Below are 16,765 nucleotides of genomic sequence, written 5' to 3'. Positions count from 1 at the left end.
GGGGTACGTATGTCTATGGGCGGATCCGCGACCCCCCCTATCAGCAGGGTCTCTCCATCCCCCCCGGGCGGCACGGGCACGATCTCCTCCCCCCGAGAGGCAGAAGACCCCCGCCGCTGTTTAGATGTAGCGGGTGGGGCCGCAGGATCCGCGAGTGGCGCCAACTCCCCATCCACGGGGGGCCGTCCCTTAGCAGGTTTCCCCCCCGCTTCCAGGGAGTGGCGCCTTTTCTTCTTGCCGGAGGGTCGCGGAGGGAGGGGGAGCCCCATGTCTGCTGGGGCCCCCACCTCCGCTCCCTCCTGACTACCCGCCAGCCCGGGCTCTGTCGCGACCGCGAGATGTTGATCAGCCGCGGTCACGACCACGGCCTTGGGCTGGCTAGACCCGTTAACGTCCCGGGGACCAGCCTCCTGGTGCCTCGTCTTCTTCAGCGCTTTTCGCGGCCGAGGGTGCCCTCCTTCCCCCCCGGCGGAGGCCTCGTCGGCAACCTCCGCCCGCGCAGTTGACTCTCCCGACGCGGGGGCGGGGTTAGGGGGAGGAGCGGTGGCGGCGCCAGCCTTGGCCGCCGTAGCTTGTTTGGCGGCCTGGGAGGCGGGGCAGTTCTTCTTTAGGTGCCCCACCTCCTTACAGGCATGGCACCGCCCACCCTCCGCCGTCCAGAAGACACGGTAGGCTGTCCCGTCATGGAGGGCGTTAAAGCCCCCCTCCGTCACCTCCTCCCGTGCCAGTGTAATAAAGGCTTGGCGACGGAAGGAGTAAACATGCCGGAGGCTGTTATCCTTGAGGCCGAGCGTCAGCGGCGTTATCCCCGACCTCACCTCCCCCAGTTGACGCAGGTGGGGGAGGAGGAGCTCATCCGGAAGGAAGGGCGGGACGTTGGAGATGACAACCCGCTGCGCGGTGGCCTCCAGCGGGTCCACCGGCAGGAAAGTCCCGCCCACCGTGAGCCCCTTGCTCAGGGCCAGGGACACCGCCCGCTCGGACCTCAAAAAGACAACAGCCTTCCCGTAGACCTTGGAGGCCGCAACGATGGCCGAGGGGCCGACAACCTCGGCCATGGCCTTTACGCAGGCCTCAATGGTCATGTTGGGGTGGGCATAGGCCTTGACCCCATTCTTCCTCGTCAAGAGGCGAAACGGCGCCGGCCCAGCAGGAGCGGCAGAAACAGCAGGAGCGGCCGCCGCGGCAACTCCCGCATACGTCCTGCTGGGTCCCGGCACCGGCGAAGATGGTGACGCCATAGTCTCAGGCCGATGGATGGAGACGGCCTTAATGGACGTCGGGATAACCGCCTCTCCCACGTCTGCCAATATTAATTTGGGAGAGGGGCTCCTTTGTCCGATGTTTATGTCTTAAAAGGTATAGCTCACAAGAGCAGGAGAGCAAGTGAGGGAGGGATGGCGCCCAGAGAAAGGAGAGAGTCCGCAGGGGTGGGCTGCCGCTGAAGTGGGTCGAAGAGGGGCGGGGCTGCACCTTCTTCCTTCTGGTGGGCAGTGGGGAGGAGATGTCTTACCCTAGACAGCCGAAGCTGCCTCGGCTCAGTCCTCCAAGGATGGAAACAAAAGAAAAGTAACTTCACCCAGGCAGCTCCAGCTGTCCCGGGCCAGACACTTGGGGGCGGAATCCCCTGGTCGAAAAAGATCTTCTTACCTCCCCCTACCTTCAGTCGGCCACCCCGATCGCCGCCGACCTCCTCTTCCTGCTGTTTGAGGCTGACAGCAGCAGCAGCAGCACACCCCTCGCAGCTGCCTGATGTTTTTCGCCTCCTTCTTTCTTTCTCCCTCCTTCCCTCTCGATGGCTCTCCTCTCCTCTGTGCTCTGCACCTGCTTGCAGCACTTCCGCAGGGCCACACTCGATTGGCCGGCAAGTGGCTCGCCAATACCGACCGGCCCCAGCACTCTCCTCACAGGCTGGGAAGTTCAGTCAGGATGATCATGATTGCTTCCATGATCAGTCTGAAAGACATCCAATCGTATCACAACAGCGACTCATTGAATTGGAGTCAGGTGACTGCAGTGTATAAAAGGTGTTGGTTGGTGGGTAAAAGAATAGTTGAGTTGTTTGGTATCATGGGGGATTTTGTAGTGAGAGCTTTGTTCTCGGTGCTGGTGTTCGTTGGAGTGGTTTGTTGCTCTGATATTTGGGAACAGTTTAGAGGCCAGAGATTTCCATGGAGAAGAGTAAAACCCACCCCTGTGCCCCAGAGAGTCCCTCTCCCTTTGGTTCCCATTTCAGTGTGTCTGAGGGGAGAAGTCTGTCTCCACTGCAGACTGTGATGGTGCAGTGTGGAGAGCAGAACCTGCTGGTGAGGGTCGACATGGATTTATTTGGAACCAGGCACCTGATTAAAGCTACTGACCTCACCCTAGGGACAGCAGGTTGTCGGCCAACTGGGATCCACTCTCAGAACCACACTGTCCTCTTTGACTATGGGCTCCATGAATGTGGCAGCAGATTGCAGGTAATGTGATTCCTCAATTCTTGCTCCAATTTCACTGTGTCGTTTACTGCCCACTCTGAATTCATTAACGTCGGCTGAAACTCCAGCCACTGAGGAGATCCCTGAATGAAATCTGTGTATAAATTCTTGCCCACTGTTAAATATCACCCTGTGTGAAACAACTACTTTATATTGACCTGTTAATCTCAGCTTTATATTTAAAAAGAACTTCAACTTGTCACTGAGGGACTGCATCTTTCTTAAATGGGTCATTACTACTCTCTAGCTCTGAGATTCAATTCTATTGACCTTGAACCTTTACCGACATTCTTCCAAACCAGTCTGTTCTTTTGTGCCTCAATTGATTTATCTTTTCCTTGCCTTCTCGTGGATATTCAGGCCTGTTGCCTCAACTTGTGGTCAATGAATGTTCAATGTGGAAGTTCCTGTTGAGACTTCTCTTGAAAAATGAAACAAGTGGAATAATAATTGGGATACAATGTATTAAAGGGGAACTCCACTTTTGGTTATTTCTCCTGCCAATCCCCTTGATTCCACGGACACAGATGAGATTTAAGTGATGTTTTGTGCTCCATATCAGGGTTAACTTGAAGCCCCTTAAGGTGAAAGCTCTATTCTATATGGGAAAGAATGCTCATCAAATCTGGCAGTGCCAATCATTTCAGGGTTTCTGACTGCAGGCCTGAAGTCCCCTATGATAGAAAGTGGACTGAGCAGAGCAACAGAGGCTGCTCGAGGCAACTTCAACCAATGGTGGAGCTGCTTCAATCATGTGTCATTGAGGAACAGCTCAAACCCCTCAAACTGCTGCTTAACAGGGCAGGAAAATGACCAGAAATAGCTTTTGTCCAATGAGACCAGCTCTTCATTCCTTAACCTGATGTCTTTCAGATGGCTGGAGATTTCCTGGTCTACACCACCCACCTGAACCACACCCCAAATGCTCATGGATCTGTCATTGTGAGAACGAATGGAGCTATCATTCCCATTGAGTGCCATTATTTTAGGTAAGAAACTTTACTCTGTGGCAAATAAGGTCTACAGCAGGTGCAGTTCTCTGAAGTTGTCCTGAAATTACACTCCTGTCCTTCCAGGAAGCGCAATGTGAGCAGTGACCCTATCAAGCCCACCTGGATCCCATTCAGCTCTACCAAGTCTGGAGAAGGGCTTCTGTCATTCTCACTGCGTCTTATGAACGGTATGTGATGGGTGGATGGGGAGTGCTTTTCTGTGGTCTCCCACTGGGAGTTTCACCCACTGTCTCCAACCCTTGTCCTCTTGTACTTCAGATGACTGGCTTACAGAGCGCACCTCGACTGTCTACTACCTGGGTGACCTCATTCACATTGAGGCCTCTGTTTCAATGACCAACCACATGCCCTTGAAGCTCTACATTGACAGCTGTGCAGCTACATTGAGCCCAGACAAGGATTCCACCCCAAGATACAACATCATTGACTACCATGGGTAAGGAGCTCTCTGCTTTCTCCAGCTGGTTATGTCTCAATGGGTTCACTAAATTCACTTTGTCCCTTTTTTAATCTATCTTCAGTTGCCTCCTGGACAGCAAAGCTGAGGACTCCTTTTCAACCTTTGTGTTGCCAAGAGGTGAACGTGAGCTGGACAAACTCCAGTTTGACCTGGATGCGTTCCGCTTTTTTGGAGATGACCGTTCCTTGGTAAGAGGAAGCCAAACATTGGGGTTCCCCATGTTGGGAGGAGGTCACTAAACAACAACTTGTATTGAATGTGTCCCTCAGATTTTCATCACCTGTCACCTGAAAGTAGCTGCAGTGGATCGGAGAGATTCCATGAACAAAGCTTGTACTTTCCAGAATATGTAAGTTCCCTCTCTTGCTCAGGGATGTGTTGTATTAAAGGGTGATGGACAACCTGGTTGATAAACGGATTCTCTGGTTTAGCTGGACCCCATTGGAAGAATCCAACAATGACGTGTGTGCCTGTTGTCATCTGGGTAACTGCAGTGCCACGAGGGAATTCCGACTTGATTCCAGAGGAAGGAGGGATCTTGTATCTGGACCTGGTAGGACATTGATCCTCTATATGTTGGAGGTCACCCTTTACCCTCTCTAACTGGAATGTTTGATATTGCAGAGAGTGATGCTGAATTGAAGTGGGAGGCTGAGGCCTTACTTGGACCCCTAGTCATTCTGGATCCTGATGTGACAGACCTGGCAATTGAGCCCCTTAATGAGGTTGAGCAAAGGATGCAGCAGAGGTCTCCGGGTGGTGAGTTGGCTGACTGCTGGTTTCCATTTTCCCCTCAGTATTTCCTTCACTCACTCTGACCTTTGGTTTCTTGTTCTATTTTTTAGGTGTGGAGTCTGAGGTGGTCCTGATTTTGGCCCTGACTGTGACCGCTGTCTCTCTGATCTCTGCTTCTTTGATCGCCTTGTTCCTGTACAGGAAACACAAGCAAACCCAGTTCAACTAGTTATCAAATGACCAATAAAGCAGTGACTACTGGTATCTTCTAATGGCTGGTTGCTCATTTTTCATTATCTGGCTCCAATCAGCATGCAATGAGTGCTCAATACTGTTCGTAACACTCCACACTCCTCCACAGTTCCTCCTGTTCGTGAAATTGTTTTTAATGGGTCCATGTAAGTCGTGGCAGACTGGCTGGTAATAATGTATCCAGGCCCAGTCCAGGGATGGCTGCAGCAATGGGTGAAGGCTTGCCAGGCCCTCATTGTGCAGGTCAATGAGCTCTGAAGGAACAGTGGGACTGGCCTGAGGGACTGGTGCCGGCTGGTTGACGGCCCAATCTCTCCCTTGGTGCTCCGCAGCCATTGATAACTCGAATCCCCACACGGGCTCAAAACTCCAGTTAAACTCTCCCTTTTGGAGCTAATTGTCCAAACACCAATCGGATTGAGAGTCGGTGGACTTGGAACTCTCTTCCAAGATTGAAGATCCCTGCCCCTGATGTGAAGATTCTTGTTTAGTGGGGGTGGGGCTCCAGGTAGATTTCAAATGCTCAGTGTAAAGGTTAATGTACACAGGGGGCAATGATGTGCCTATTGGGTACAGGCACAGTGAGAGGGCGAGGGATGGGGAGCCCAGAGGTTGTGACTTAACTCTGTTGGATTTGAATTTCACCTGTCTTCTTGTGAGCAGACAGAAGTTTCTCATCTTCAGCTTCCCCTCACGACAGGTCCTGAAGATTTTATTGCAATTTGAAAATAGGATGAACTATTGACATTATTATCATTCACTGTATTTGAAGAGTGATCATAGGAACAGGAGAAGGTCATTTAGCCCCTCGATCCTGGTCCACCATTCAAAGAGATCATGGTTGATCTATGACATAACTCCATATACCTGCCTTCGTCATATCCCTTACCTTTTGGGTCACAATTTTAATCTGAGATAATAGATTTAACAATTGAGCTAGCATCAACTGCCATTTGTGGAAGAATGTTCCTAACTTCTCCCACTCTTTGCGTGTCGAAGTGTCTCTTCACTTCACTCCTGAAAGTCCTAATTCTAACTTTAAGGTTATGTCCCCTGGTCGCTAAACTGGCTGTGGTTTTCATAACTTTACAGTGAATTGGGTACAATCCATATCTGGGCCACCCTTGCCTAATGAAATACTGAAATTTGTTCATAAAATGTTCTTCCGATTAATGAGAATGTTTAAATTTACAAAGCTGGCTTTCTTTTTGGTAAATCAGACATTCAGGGGGTCTATTAAACAGGATGTTAGCAGCAAACACCCTCGCTTCAGGCAACATTCTTTGGCAGGTGGAAACCACGCCTCCATTTAAATCAAATCATAGTAATATTTTACTTAAGCTATAATCACTGAAGTTTAGTGTTTAAACATAGCAGATCCAGGCTCATTCTGTTAAAGTAGAATAACAATAAGTTAGTGGGAACTTTTAACAATAGCAATTCATTTCTGCTCACTGTACACACTGAAGGTGAATTTTCTTCCAGTGGAAACTGCAGTCAGACGGCCCCTCCTCACTTTCACTCTGAGCTTCCTCACACTATTGACAAATAGTGTTCGGAAACTTTAAACCCAATAGATGACAATACATTCAAGTGTAGTGTATGTCCATCCTACCCTCTTCTGACTGTTTGATTTACATGTAAATATTTCAGGGAGATTTTACAAACTGGATATACTGGGCAAGAGAACTACTTTGGGCTATTTTACAATGTTGCAAAAAATACCATGTAGAAATGCTTCATGAATTCATTCTCAATGAAGCTTAGGATCTTACAGGACAGAAACAGGTGACTTTCCTCTTGCTCCTCGTCCACTTTAATGTTCCTCTGTTCCAAGTTCCCTGTGCACGACCCAAAGCTGGGGTGAAATGTGAGCTGTGAGGAGGATGCAAAGAGGTTCCAATATGATTGATATAAGTTGGGTGAGTGGGCAAAAACATGGCAGATGCAGTATAACGTGGTTAAATGTGAAGTTATTCACTTTGGTTGTAAAATCAGATTATTATCTGAATGGTGATAGATTGGGAAAAGGGGAGGTGCAACGAAACCTGGGTGTCTTTGCACACCAGTCGCTGAAAGCGAGCATTCAGGTACAGCAAGCAGTTCGGAAGGCGAATGGTATGTTGGCCTTCATTGCAAGAGGATTTGAGTATAGGAGCAGGGATGTTTTACTGCAGTTATGCAGGGCCTTGGTGAGACCACATCTGGAGTATTGTGTGCAGTTTTAGTCTCCTTATCTGAGGAATGAAGTCCTTGCCAGGAGGAAGTGCAACAAAGTTTTACTGGACTGATTCCTGGGATGGCAGGACTGACTTATGAGGAGAGATTGGGTTGACTAGACCTGTATTCACTCGAGTTTAGAATAATGAGAGGTGATCTCAGTGAAACATATAAAATTCGAACAGGACTGGACAGACTAGATGCAGGGAGGATGTTCCCAATGGCTGAGGAGCCCAAAACCAGGGGTCACAGTCTCAGGATAAATCCAATCCAGCCAATTACTGCCCCATTAGTCTACTCTCAATCATCAGCAAAGTGATGGAAGGTGTCGTCGACAGTGCTATCAAGCGGCACTTACTCACCAATAACCTGCTCATCAATGCTCAGTTTGGGTTCCGCCAGGACCACTCGGCTCCAGGCCTCATTGCAGCCTTGGTCCAAACATGGACAAAAGAGCTGAATTCCTGAGGTGAGGTGAGAATAACTGCACTTGACATTAAGGCAGCATTTGACCAAGTGTGGCACCAAGGAGCCCTAGTAAAATTGAAGTCAATGGGAATCGGGGAAAACTCTCCAGTGGCTGGAGTCATACCGAGAACAAAAGAAGATGGTAGTGGTTGTTGTAGACAAATCATTTCAGCCCCAGGACATTGCTGCAGGAGTTCCTCAGGGCAGTGTCCTAGGCCCAACCATTTTCAGCTGCTTCATCAATGACCTTCCCTCTATCATAAGGTCAGAAATGGGGATGTTCGCTGATGATTGCACAGTGTTCAGTTCCATTCGCAACCCCTCAAATAATGAAGCAGTCCGAGCCCGCATGCAGCAAGACCTGGACAACATCCAGTCTTGGGCTGATAAGTGGCAAGTAACACTCGTGCCAGACAAGTGCCAGGCAATGAACATCACCAATAAGAGAGAGTCTAACCACCTCCCCTTGCCATTCAACGTCATTACCATCACCGAAGCCCCACCATCAACATCCTGGGGGTCACCATTGACCAGAAACTTAACTGGACCAGCCATACAAATACTGTGGCTACAAGAGCAGGTCAGAGGCTGGGTGTTCTGCGGCGAGTGACTCACGTTCTGACTCCCAAAACCTTTCCACCATCTACAAGGCACAAATCAGGAGTGTGATGGAATACCCTCCACTTGCCTGGATGAGTGCAGCTCCAAAAACACTCAAGAAGCTCGACACCATCCAGGACAAAGCAGCCTGCTTGATTGGCACCCCATCCACCACCCTGAACATTCACTCCCTTCACCAGCGGTGCACAGTGGCTGCAGTGTGTACCATCCACAGGATGCACTGCAGCAACTCGCCAAGGCTTCTTTGACAGCACCTCCCAAATCCGCGACCTCTACCACCTAGAATGACAAGGGCAGCAGGCACATGGGAACAACACCACCTGCACGTTCCCTTCCAAGTCACACACCATCCCGACTTGGAAATATATCGCCGTTCCTTCATTGTCGCTGGGTCAAAATCCTGGAACTCCCTTCCTAACAGCACTGTGGGAGAACCTTCACCACACGGACTGCAGCGGTTCAAGAAGGCGGCTCACCACCACCTTCTCGAGGGCAATTAGGGATGGGCAATAAATGCCGGCCTCGCCAGCGACGCCCACATTCGATGACCGAATAAAAAAAAACTGACCTTGACCATTTCCATTGTAAGGCAAGGCAGCTATGGACAATGACTCAGGAAAAGCAGCAGGGATGGTGATACGAACACGATGCGGGCAGGCAGCTCGATGTATGAGGAGCAATCAGTGGTCACTTGGCCTCTGTGAGAAACCATTTTGCAGAGGATTTCGTGACAAGATGAGTTAAGCTGACCACTTAAATTCTGTTTAAAAAAAAGTTTCCTTCGGAGGATTTTGTGAACGGATGGGTCAAGCTGGCAACATTATATTTTGTGGTCAAATAACTTCATAAATCTAGAAGAGTTTTATGAATAAGAACGCCGTATATGTTGTGAGGCTCCTGCCACGGAGCTTTAAAAACCCAACATCTTTTGAGCTCAGGGTAGAGGACGGTGCAGAGCAATTAGCGAAGTTCACCCAGCTGTCAGAAGACTAGAACCTCTGTCCAGAGATCGACCAAGCTGTAAAAAGACTTCGAAACTGTCAGAAGACTTGAGAGGATTACACCGCCAACTTAATTACAAACTCTGCCCAGAGACCAAACGATGTGATATTGTTTTAATATCTGTATGATAAGTGACTTCACTCTATTATTACTGTCTTATAATATTGGATACTTTCACATGTTTGATTTGACTATTAAAAAAGAAGACATTGATTACCATTTGGCGTCACATCCGAATCTGTTCGAATGGCTGAGCACTAATTTATAAAATTGTGTCTCCTCGTTCTTCATTCCGCCATCAGAGGAAATTGATTCTCAATCTAATCTATCAAATAATTTTAACATTTTAAACACCTCAATTAGATCACCCCTCAAACTTCTATATCAACGCAATACAAGCCACGTTTATGCAACCTGCCCTCATAACTTAACCCTCTCAGCCCGGGTATCATTATCGTGAATCTGCATTGCACCACCTCCAAGGCCAACACATCATTCCGAGGATGTGGTGCCCAAAACTGAATGCAGTACTCCAGATGGGGTCTGACCAAAGCTCCATACAGCCTGTGAAAGTAGCTGGGAGGGGAATAGAAATGGTGGTGAGGATACGCGTTGGTGGCGGGGCTGAACACGATGGCTTCAGTCTTCGCAATGTTAAACTGGAGGAAATTGCGGCTCATCCAAGATTGGATGTCGGACAAGTATCCTGACCACACACAGGTAGTGGAGGTAGAGTTAATGCACATGGCTCGGGCTGAATTGGGCACGTTCCACACTGAATGTAACCGTGCTGAACTGGACCTGTCCACATAATACGCAGAGATGTGGGTTAAAGTGGGTGTACGGCCAGGATCGAGAAATTGGCTGCGTTTTCCGGTTGCAGAAGGAGAGTGTCTCTGATCAGTTATACCTTGTGCTGAGATCTGTTAATTCAGCATTAAGAGGTGTTTAAACCCGGGGTCTTCCTCGTGTACAAGGCTCACCCTCACCAATGGTAACTGCCTGTCAAGCTTTTCATTATCTTTTCTGAAGGAATGTAATCGGGATCATACATTTCATCAAAACAAAAACACGAGCCTGGCAACGGCTGCACTAATCTGTTTGTATCAATTACTGTAATTAATATAAAAGACCAAAGCACCGAATTGTCTCCCTGGAGGCTGACATCAGGTATAAATGTGTCAACCCTTGAATGTAGAGCAGAGCTTTTTATAGAAATGCACGGTTCACCTAAAGGACTATTATTTGCCATTTATTATCCCATCCTTGCAGCTATCAGTGTTCCAGGTAAAGTATTGTAGTTAATTATTAGTTATGGAAATCGTTGTTTAACTGTATCACTGCTCTTGTTTACTGGTATCGTTTCTCCCTTTTAATTGTATAATTTCTCCCCTTTAATGATATAATTTATCCCCATGACCAATATTTCTCCCCTTTAATAGTGTAATCTCTCCCCTTTAAATGTATAAATTCGCCACTTTTACTATCACTTCTCCTCTGTGACTGTGTAATTTCTCCCGTTTTTCAGTATAATTTCTGCCTTTTATGTGTCATCTTTAACGATATCATTTCTGCTCTTTACCAGTGTAATTTCTCCCCTTCAATGGTATAATTTCTCGCCTTAAACGGTATCATTTCTCTGCTTTAACGGTATCGTTTCTCCCCTTTAACTGTACACTTCTCGGCTTTACTAGTATTTCTACCTGATGTGTTATTGGCCCTGTTACTGTGGGCGAATTATCACCAACAGCAATAATTTGCATTTATATAGCGCCTTTAATGTAGTAAAACGAACCAAGGCGCTTCATAGGACCGTTATCAAATACAGTTTGACACAGAACCGCATCGGGAGATATTAAAACAAATGACCAAAAGCTTGGTCAAGAAGTTAGGTTTTAAGGAGCGTCTTAAAGGAAGAGAGAGAGGTGGAGAGGCGGAGAGGTTTAGGGCCGAGACAGCTGAAGGCACGTCCGCCAATGGAGGGTCACAAGAGGCCATAATTGGAGGAGTGCAGAGATCTCGGAGGATTGGAGGGCTGGAGGAGGCTACAGAGATAGGGAGGAGTGAGGCTGAGTATTTGAGCACAAGGATAAAAATTTTAAAATGGAGGCGTTGTTGGAAAGGGAGCCAATGTAGATCAGTGAGCCCAGGGGTGATGGGTGAACATGACTTGTTGCGAGTTATGATCCGAGCAGCAAAATTTTGGATGCGCTCAAGTTTACGGAGGGTGCAAGGCAGGAGGCCAGCCAGGAGAGCATTGGAATAGTCGAGTTTAGAGGTCACAACAGCATGGATGAAGGTTTCAGCAGCAGATGAGCTGAGGCAGGGGCGGAGAACAGTAGTTACAGAGGTGGAAGGAGGTGATCTTGGTGGTGGAGAGGATATGGGGTCCGAAACTCCACTCAGAGTCAAAAAGGACGCCGAGGTTGTGAACAGTCTGGTTCGGCCTCAGAAAATGGCCAGGAACAGGGATGGAGTCGATGGCGAGGGAATGGAGTTTGTGGCGGGACGGAAGACAATGTTTTCATCTGTTATCATGGTGTACATGTAGGTCTATTGTGTTATTGTAAGTGAATTGTCACACTGTTCTCACCGTGTAGATGTAGTTCTATTGTGTTATGAACATTATTACTGTGGGTGAATTATCCCACTGTTATTCCGGTGTATATGTAGTTATGTTGTGTTTATTGGTGCTGCACTGTGGAAGGTGTACTCTGTTATATCAGAGAATATATTGTATTGCTGCCGTTGTGTTGTGAATGGTATTATCACGTTATTATAAGATATGTCGGAAATTATTTTGTTCCTTGCTGCAGACTGACTGGTGGTGGGGTTCGGTTCGACAGACGCTCTCAACCCTCGGGTACCGTGACCATTCCTTTTTACTCAGGGCATTTCCACTCTAATTGTGAAGTTGCCCCTGAAGATATATCGGAGCCTCTACAGATGAATAAGAAGTGGAACCGCTGGCGATCCGCTAAACAGCAACATCAGGGTGAAAATTCTCTGCGTTTGATGCCAGCATTCCAGGCACCAATACGGGATGGTTCATTGATAGTTACGGCTACATTAATTAAAGCAAATTAAATCAAAAATATGTAACACTGATTGGATTTATTAATAATTCAACCAATTACAGACATAACTGTATAATCGTGAAGGTGCTGGTTGAATTTAATCTCTGGATTTATTCATTACTGACTGGGTTTATTAAATGATTCATTTACTTGTCATCGTTTTGATAATTATTTGCAGCACGGAGTAATATCAACAAGTGCTTTATCGATTCAGATTATTCAGTGATTAAATAATTCCCGACTGAATTTAATAACTGACTTGATTGAAGGGACATTATTGGGCAGCTAATTATTGACAAAAATATAAACAATGTAACAAGTGTCCGTTTTATGAATGAATCTGGATTTGCTCCAAACTCAGACCGCGCTGTGTTTGTGTTTCCAGTCTCTGACTCCATTCACTGGTTCAGTTTGACGCTGCTCTTCCACATCAGCTGCTGCTGACGGTTCTACAGTGACCGCTGCTGAGTCCGGGGGTTCGTTCCGCTCCTTGCACCTGCCAATGACCCGGACTGTTCCCCTCTTCACTCTTTTCTCCACATTGAATGAGGCAGCATAACTGGTGGTAACTCTCGTACCTGAGCCACAAAGTTGTAAATTCAATATCTACTTTCGGACTAAGTCTATTATTTATCCTGACAGCGCAGTGCATTACTGAGGGAGCACTGCATTGTAGGGAGGACCTTTCTCTGAATGAGACCTTGTTCTCTGCTGGACATTGACGATTCCAGGTGACTATTATCAGAAGAGCTGGGAGTTATCACTGTGTCCTCGCCAACATTTCCTCCGCAAATTCTGAAAACATCAATTGTCAGTTCACCCTCCGCTCTTTGGGGATCTTCTTGTACAAGTTGACTGCTGAATTTTCCAACAGTGAATAATTCGACAGCTTGGATTATAAGTAATTGGTAGAAGGGCTAGACGGGAGCTGAGGAGAATTTTTTTTTCACCCAGAGGGTGATGGGGGTGTGGAACTCAGTGCCTGAAAGGGTGGGAGAGGCAGAAACCCTCAACTCATTTAAAAAGTCCTTGGATGTGCACTTGAAGTGCTGTAACCCACAGGGCTACGGACCGAGTGCTGGAAAGGGGGACAAAGCTGGATAGCTCTTTTTCAGCCGGCACGAACACGATGGGCCGAACGGCCTCCTTCTGTGCCGTAACTTTCTATGATTCCATGGTTTCATCGGATGGGAGCGATTTGGGCTCCGACAGGACATGGTCGGTTTTAAATGCAAGTTTTTTGTATTTTATTGGTTGTTTCCAGTTTCATTGTCAATTCTTATATTGTTTATTCTCTTAAAAATCTTCGGTAAACGTTTATCTTCTTGTCACCTAATCTTCGCATTTATTATTAACCATTTTACTGATTCTTTAAGATTTGTTTCTGTTCTTGTCTATTTGACGTTCCCGCATTGGTTTTAATGGGTTTCTTGTTCCCATTATGTTTTATTACATTAATTTACATTCTGAAGTCTTTGGCCTGTCTGATTTCAATGCGGATGATTATTTTAGCACAGATACAGGTGTCCAGAGGGTAAAGATCGGTTTTCAACTCAGGATCAAGTGTCAAAGCTATAAGTTTCACACAGAATCCTGTCAATTGGATTATTTTGCTGGGAGTCGGATCATTAACGCTCCTGTTCTCTCTCACACACGTACACATGCTCTGTCTCTCTCCTTCTCTCTTACAGCTAACTTGGCGGTGATTGTGATCCTGTCCCGAGGAAGGTGCGGTCTCTCCAGATGTATCACTTCCTACCTGGTGTCCATGGCGGTGACGGATCTCCTGGTCATTATCACGGCTGTGATATTAAACCGCATTGTTGGTATTTATTTCCCATTCAGTTTCCTGTCCATCACTCCGGTCTGTTCTCTCAGTTTTGTGTTAATTTATGCAATCAGAGACAGTTCTGTCTGGGTCACGGTCGTGTTCACCTTTGATCGATTTGTAGCCATTTGTTGTCAGAAGCTGAAAACAAAATATTGCACCGAGAAAACGGCGGCTGTGGTTATCGGAACGGTCTGTGTCCTGAGCTGTTTAAAAAATACATTCTGGTATTTTATATATGAACCTTTGTATACAATTAACAACATACCCTGGTTCTGCAACATCAAGTTAATATTTTACACCTCACCCGCATGGGCTGCATTTGACTGGATTCACCGCATTTTAACCCCTTGTCTCCCATTCATTGTGATTTTATTGCTCAATGCTCAGACCGTCAGACACATTTTAGCGGCCATTAGAATCCGCAGAAGACTCCAGGTCCGCAGCAACGTTGAGAATCAGAGTGACCCAGAGATGGAGAACCGGAGGAAATCCATCGTTTTGCTCTTCTGTATCTCGGGCAGTCTCATCCTGTTATGGTTGTTGTTTCTTATAACTTTCCTCTATGTGCGAATTGCGAACGTTAGTTATTTCTCAGGTTCCAATTTCGATGATTCAAATTTTATTCTGGAGGAAAGCGGATTTATGTTTCAGCTTTTGAGTTCCTGCCTAAACCCGTTTATTTCTGCAGGGACCCAGAGTAAATTCAGAGACGAGTTAAAGAATGTGGTGAAATATCCACTGACTCTAATTGTTAAATTATTTAAATAATGAAAATAGTAAAATCCAGCCTCAATTGCTCCTTATATTCCATCCTGTACACCTCTCGTTCCTCTCACACACTGCCTGCCCTCTCAGATACACAGTCACTCACTCTGAGATCCTTTCCCACTGTAAATTTACGAAAGTATAAGGAAAACTACATCATTGCACAATTCAGTGTTGTTTCCTGTTCTGTTAGTTTCCAGTTCTCTTGTCGGTGCTGACTCAGGCCTGGTGCATTCCCACCAGCCCCGAGGGCCCTCGAGTATCTCCACATTCATGTGGGAGACAGAGTCCGAGCTCTGATCTGTTGTTGGATATCAAGTTTAACTGTTTAATGAAGGGACTTCAATATCCCCCCTGGGAATGGTTTGGATTTTGAGGATAGTATACTCTCTGAAATGGCAGCACACACTGTGCCCACCCATTGTTCTCCACTCACTGGGCACCGCCCCACAGCCACACTCGTGTGTCCATAAACATAAGAATTGCTGGATGGAAAAAAGACCAAGGTCCATCCAGCTCGCCTTCCACTATCCGGTTAGTCACATGATACAACGACAATGGGGTTGTTGACTAATCGTTGCAATCAATCTCTATCAATGAATCCACAACAGACCCAGACACGAGGCCAGGAATCCCCCAGTCATCGAGAGCATTGGGAACCATAGGCCCAAAGGCACCTGTTCCTCCCAAACATGTGACACTTACCAAATGTCATGTCTCAAATTACTCAGATACTGAAATGAGAAATGTTATTTTCTGTAAGATTCTATCTAATTTGCATTTGAATGATTCAATATGAACTGCTTTCACCACCTCCCTGGGGAACCTGTTCTATAGAGTGACCACTTGCTCAGTGAAATATTCTTTATGGAGCTTAGTTTTGAATTTACCTGGCTTCAAGTGCAGGCCGTCTCCTCTGGTTCTACTCTTCTGGACATGGTGAAATATTTTGTCACAGTCTACATTATCCAGTCGATTTAGAAACCTAAAAACAGCAATAGTATCACCTCTAAACATTCCCGTTTCCAGTGAGAACATGCACAATTTACATAATCACTCAACATAATTCAATCCTTCCACCCGCTCAATCATTCTGATTGCTCTCTTCTCTATCCTCTCAATAGCTGCATTATGCTTTTTGTACTGTGGTGACCAGAACTGTACACAGCATTGTAAGTGCGGTTGCACCTATAATTTTACAGTAGCAGGATTCCCAAACTCTTTCGGCTCAATATTGACCTTTAAATGCATCTCAGCATCTGATTTGCTTTACTCACTGCCGCCGAGCATTGATGCGACAGCTTCAATTTATTATCAATCTACTCCCCCCGATCTTTTTCATTGCCATGGAAATTATTTTCTTTCCAGTTAAGTAATGGATTCCCCCAGTGATCTACGCTTGGCCCCCTCCTATTCTTCATTTACATGCTGCCCTTCGCCAACATCATCCTAAAACACGACATCAGATTCTACATGTACACTGATGACACACAGCTCCACCTCACCATCACCTCTCTCCACCCCTCCACTGCCTCTGAGTTGTCATATTGCTTGTCCATCATCGAGCAGTGGATGAGGAGAAAATTCCTCCAATTAATTATTGGGAAGACCGAATCCATTATCTTCAGTCCCTGTCACAAACTCCGTTTCCTCCCCACCAAATCCATCTCTCTCCGTGGCCACTCTCTGAGGATGAACGAGACTGTTAGCAACCCAGGCGTCCTATTTGACCCTAAGCTGAACTTCTGACCACATATCTTCTCCATCACTAAGACCGCCTGTTTCCACCTCCTGTAAAATTGTCCGTCTCCGCCCCTGCCTCAGCTCATCTGCTATTAAAT

The 16,765-nt window shown here is 46.8% G+C and overlaps 2 protein-coding genes across 2 annotated transcripts; both read left to right on the top strand.

Moving 5' to 3' along the window:
- Positions 1 to 2,072: 2,072 nt before the first annotated feature.
- LOC137309374 (zona pellucida sperm-binding protein 3-like) lies at positions 2,073 to 5,647 on the top strand. Its single transcript, XM_067977622.1, has 9 exons — positions 2,073 to 2,462; positions 3,354 to 3,469; positions 3,557 to 3,660; positions 3,752 to 3,929; positions 4,015 to 4,141; positions 4,223 to 4,302; positions 4,385 to 4,506; positions 4,578 to 4,712; positions 4,799 to 5,647. The coding sequence occupies exons 1-9, from the start codon at positions 2,172 to 2,174 to the stop codon at positions 4,915 to 4,917; spliced, it is 1,272 nt and encodes a 423-aa protein (XP_067833723.1). The 5' UTR covers positions 2,073 to 2,171; the 3' UTR covers positions 4,918 to 5,647.
- Positions 5,648 to 10,468: 4,821 nt separating this feature from the next.
- LOC137309377 (probable G-protein coupled receptor 139) lies at positions 10,469 to 14,927 on the top strand. Its single transcript, XM_067977627.1, has 2 exons — positions 10,469 to 10,538; positions 14,020 to 14,927. Exons 1-2 carry the CDS (start codon positions 10,469 to 10,471, stop codon positions 14,925 to 14,927), a joined length of 978 nt encoding a protein of 325 aa, XP_067833728.1.
- Positions 14,928 to 16,765: the final 1,838 nt, after the last annotated feature.

The sequence above is a fragment of the Heptranchias perlo genome, unplaced genomic scaffold, assembly GCF_035084215.1.
Source record: "Heptranchias perlo isolate sHepPer1 unplaced genomic scaffold, sHepPer1.hap1 HAP1_SCAFFOLD_163, whole genome shotgun sequence".
Classification (NCBI taxonomy): domain Eukaryota; kingdom Metazoa; phylum Chordata; class Chondrichthyes; order Hexanchiformes; family Hexanchidae; genus Heptranchias; species Heptranchias perlo.
Note: the sequence above shows the minus strand (reverse complement) of the source record. Positions and strands in the feature narration are given on the sequence as shown.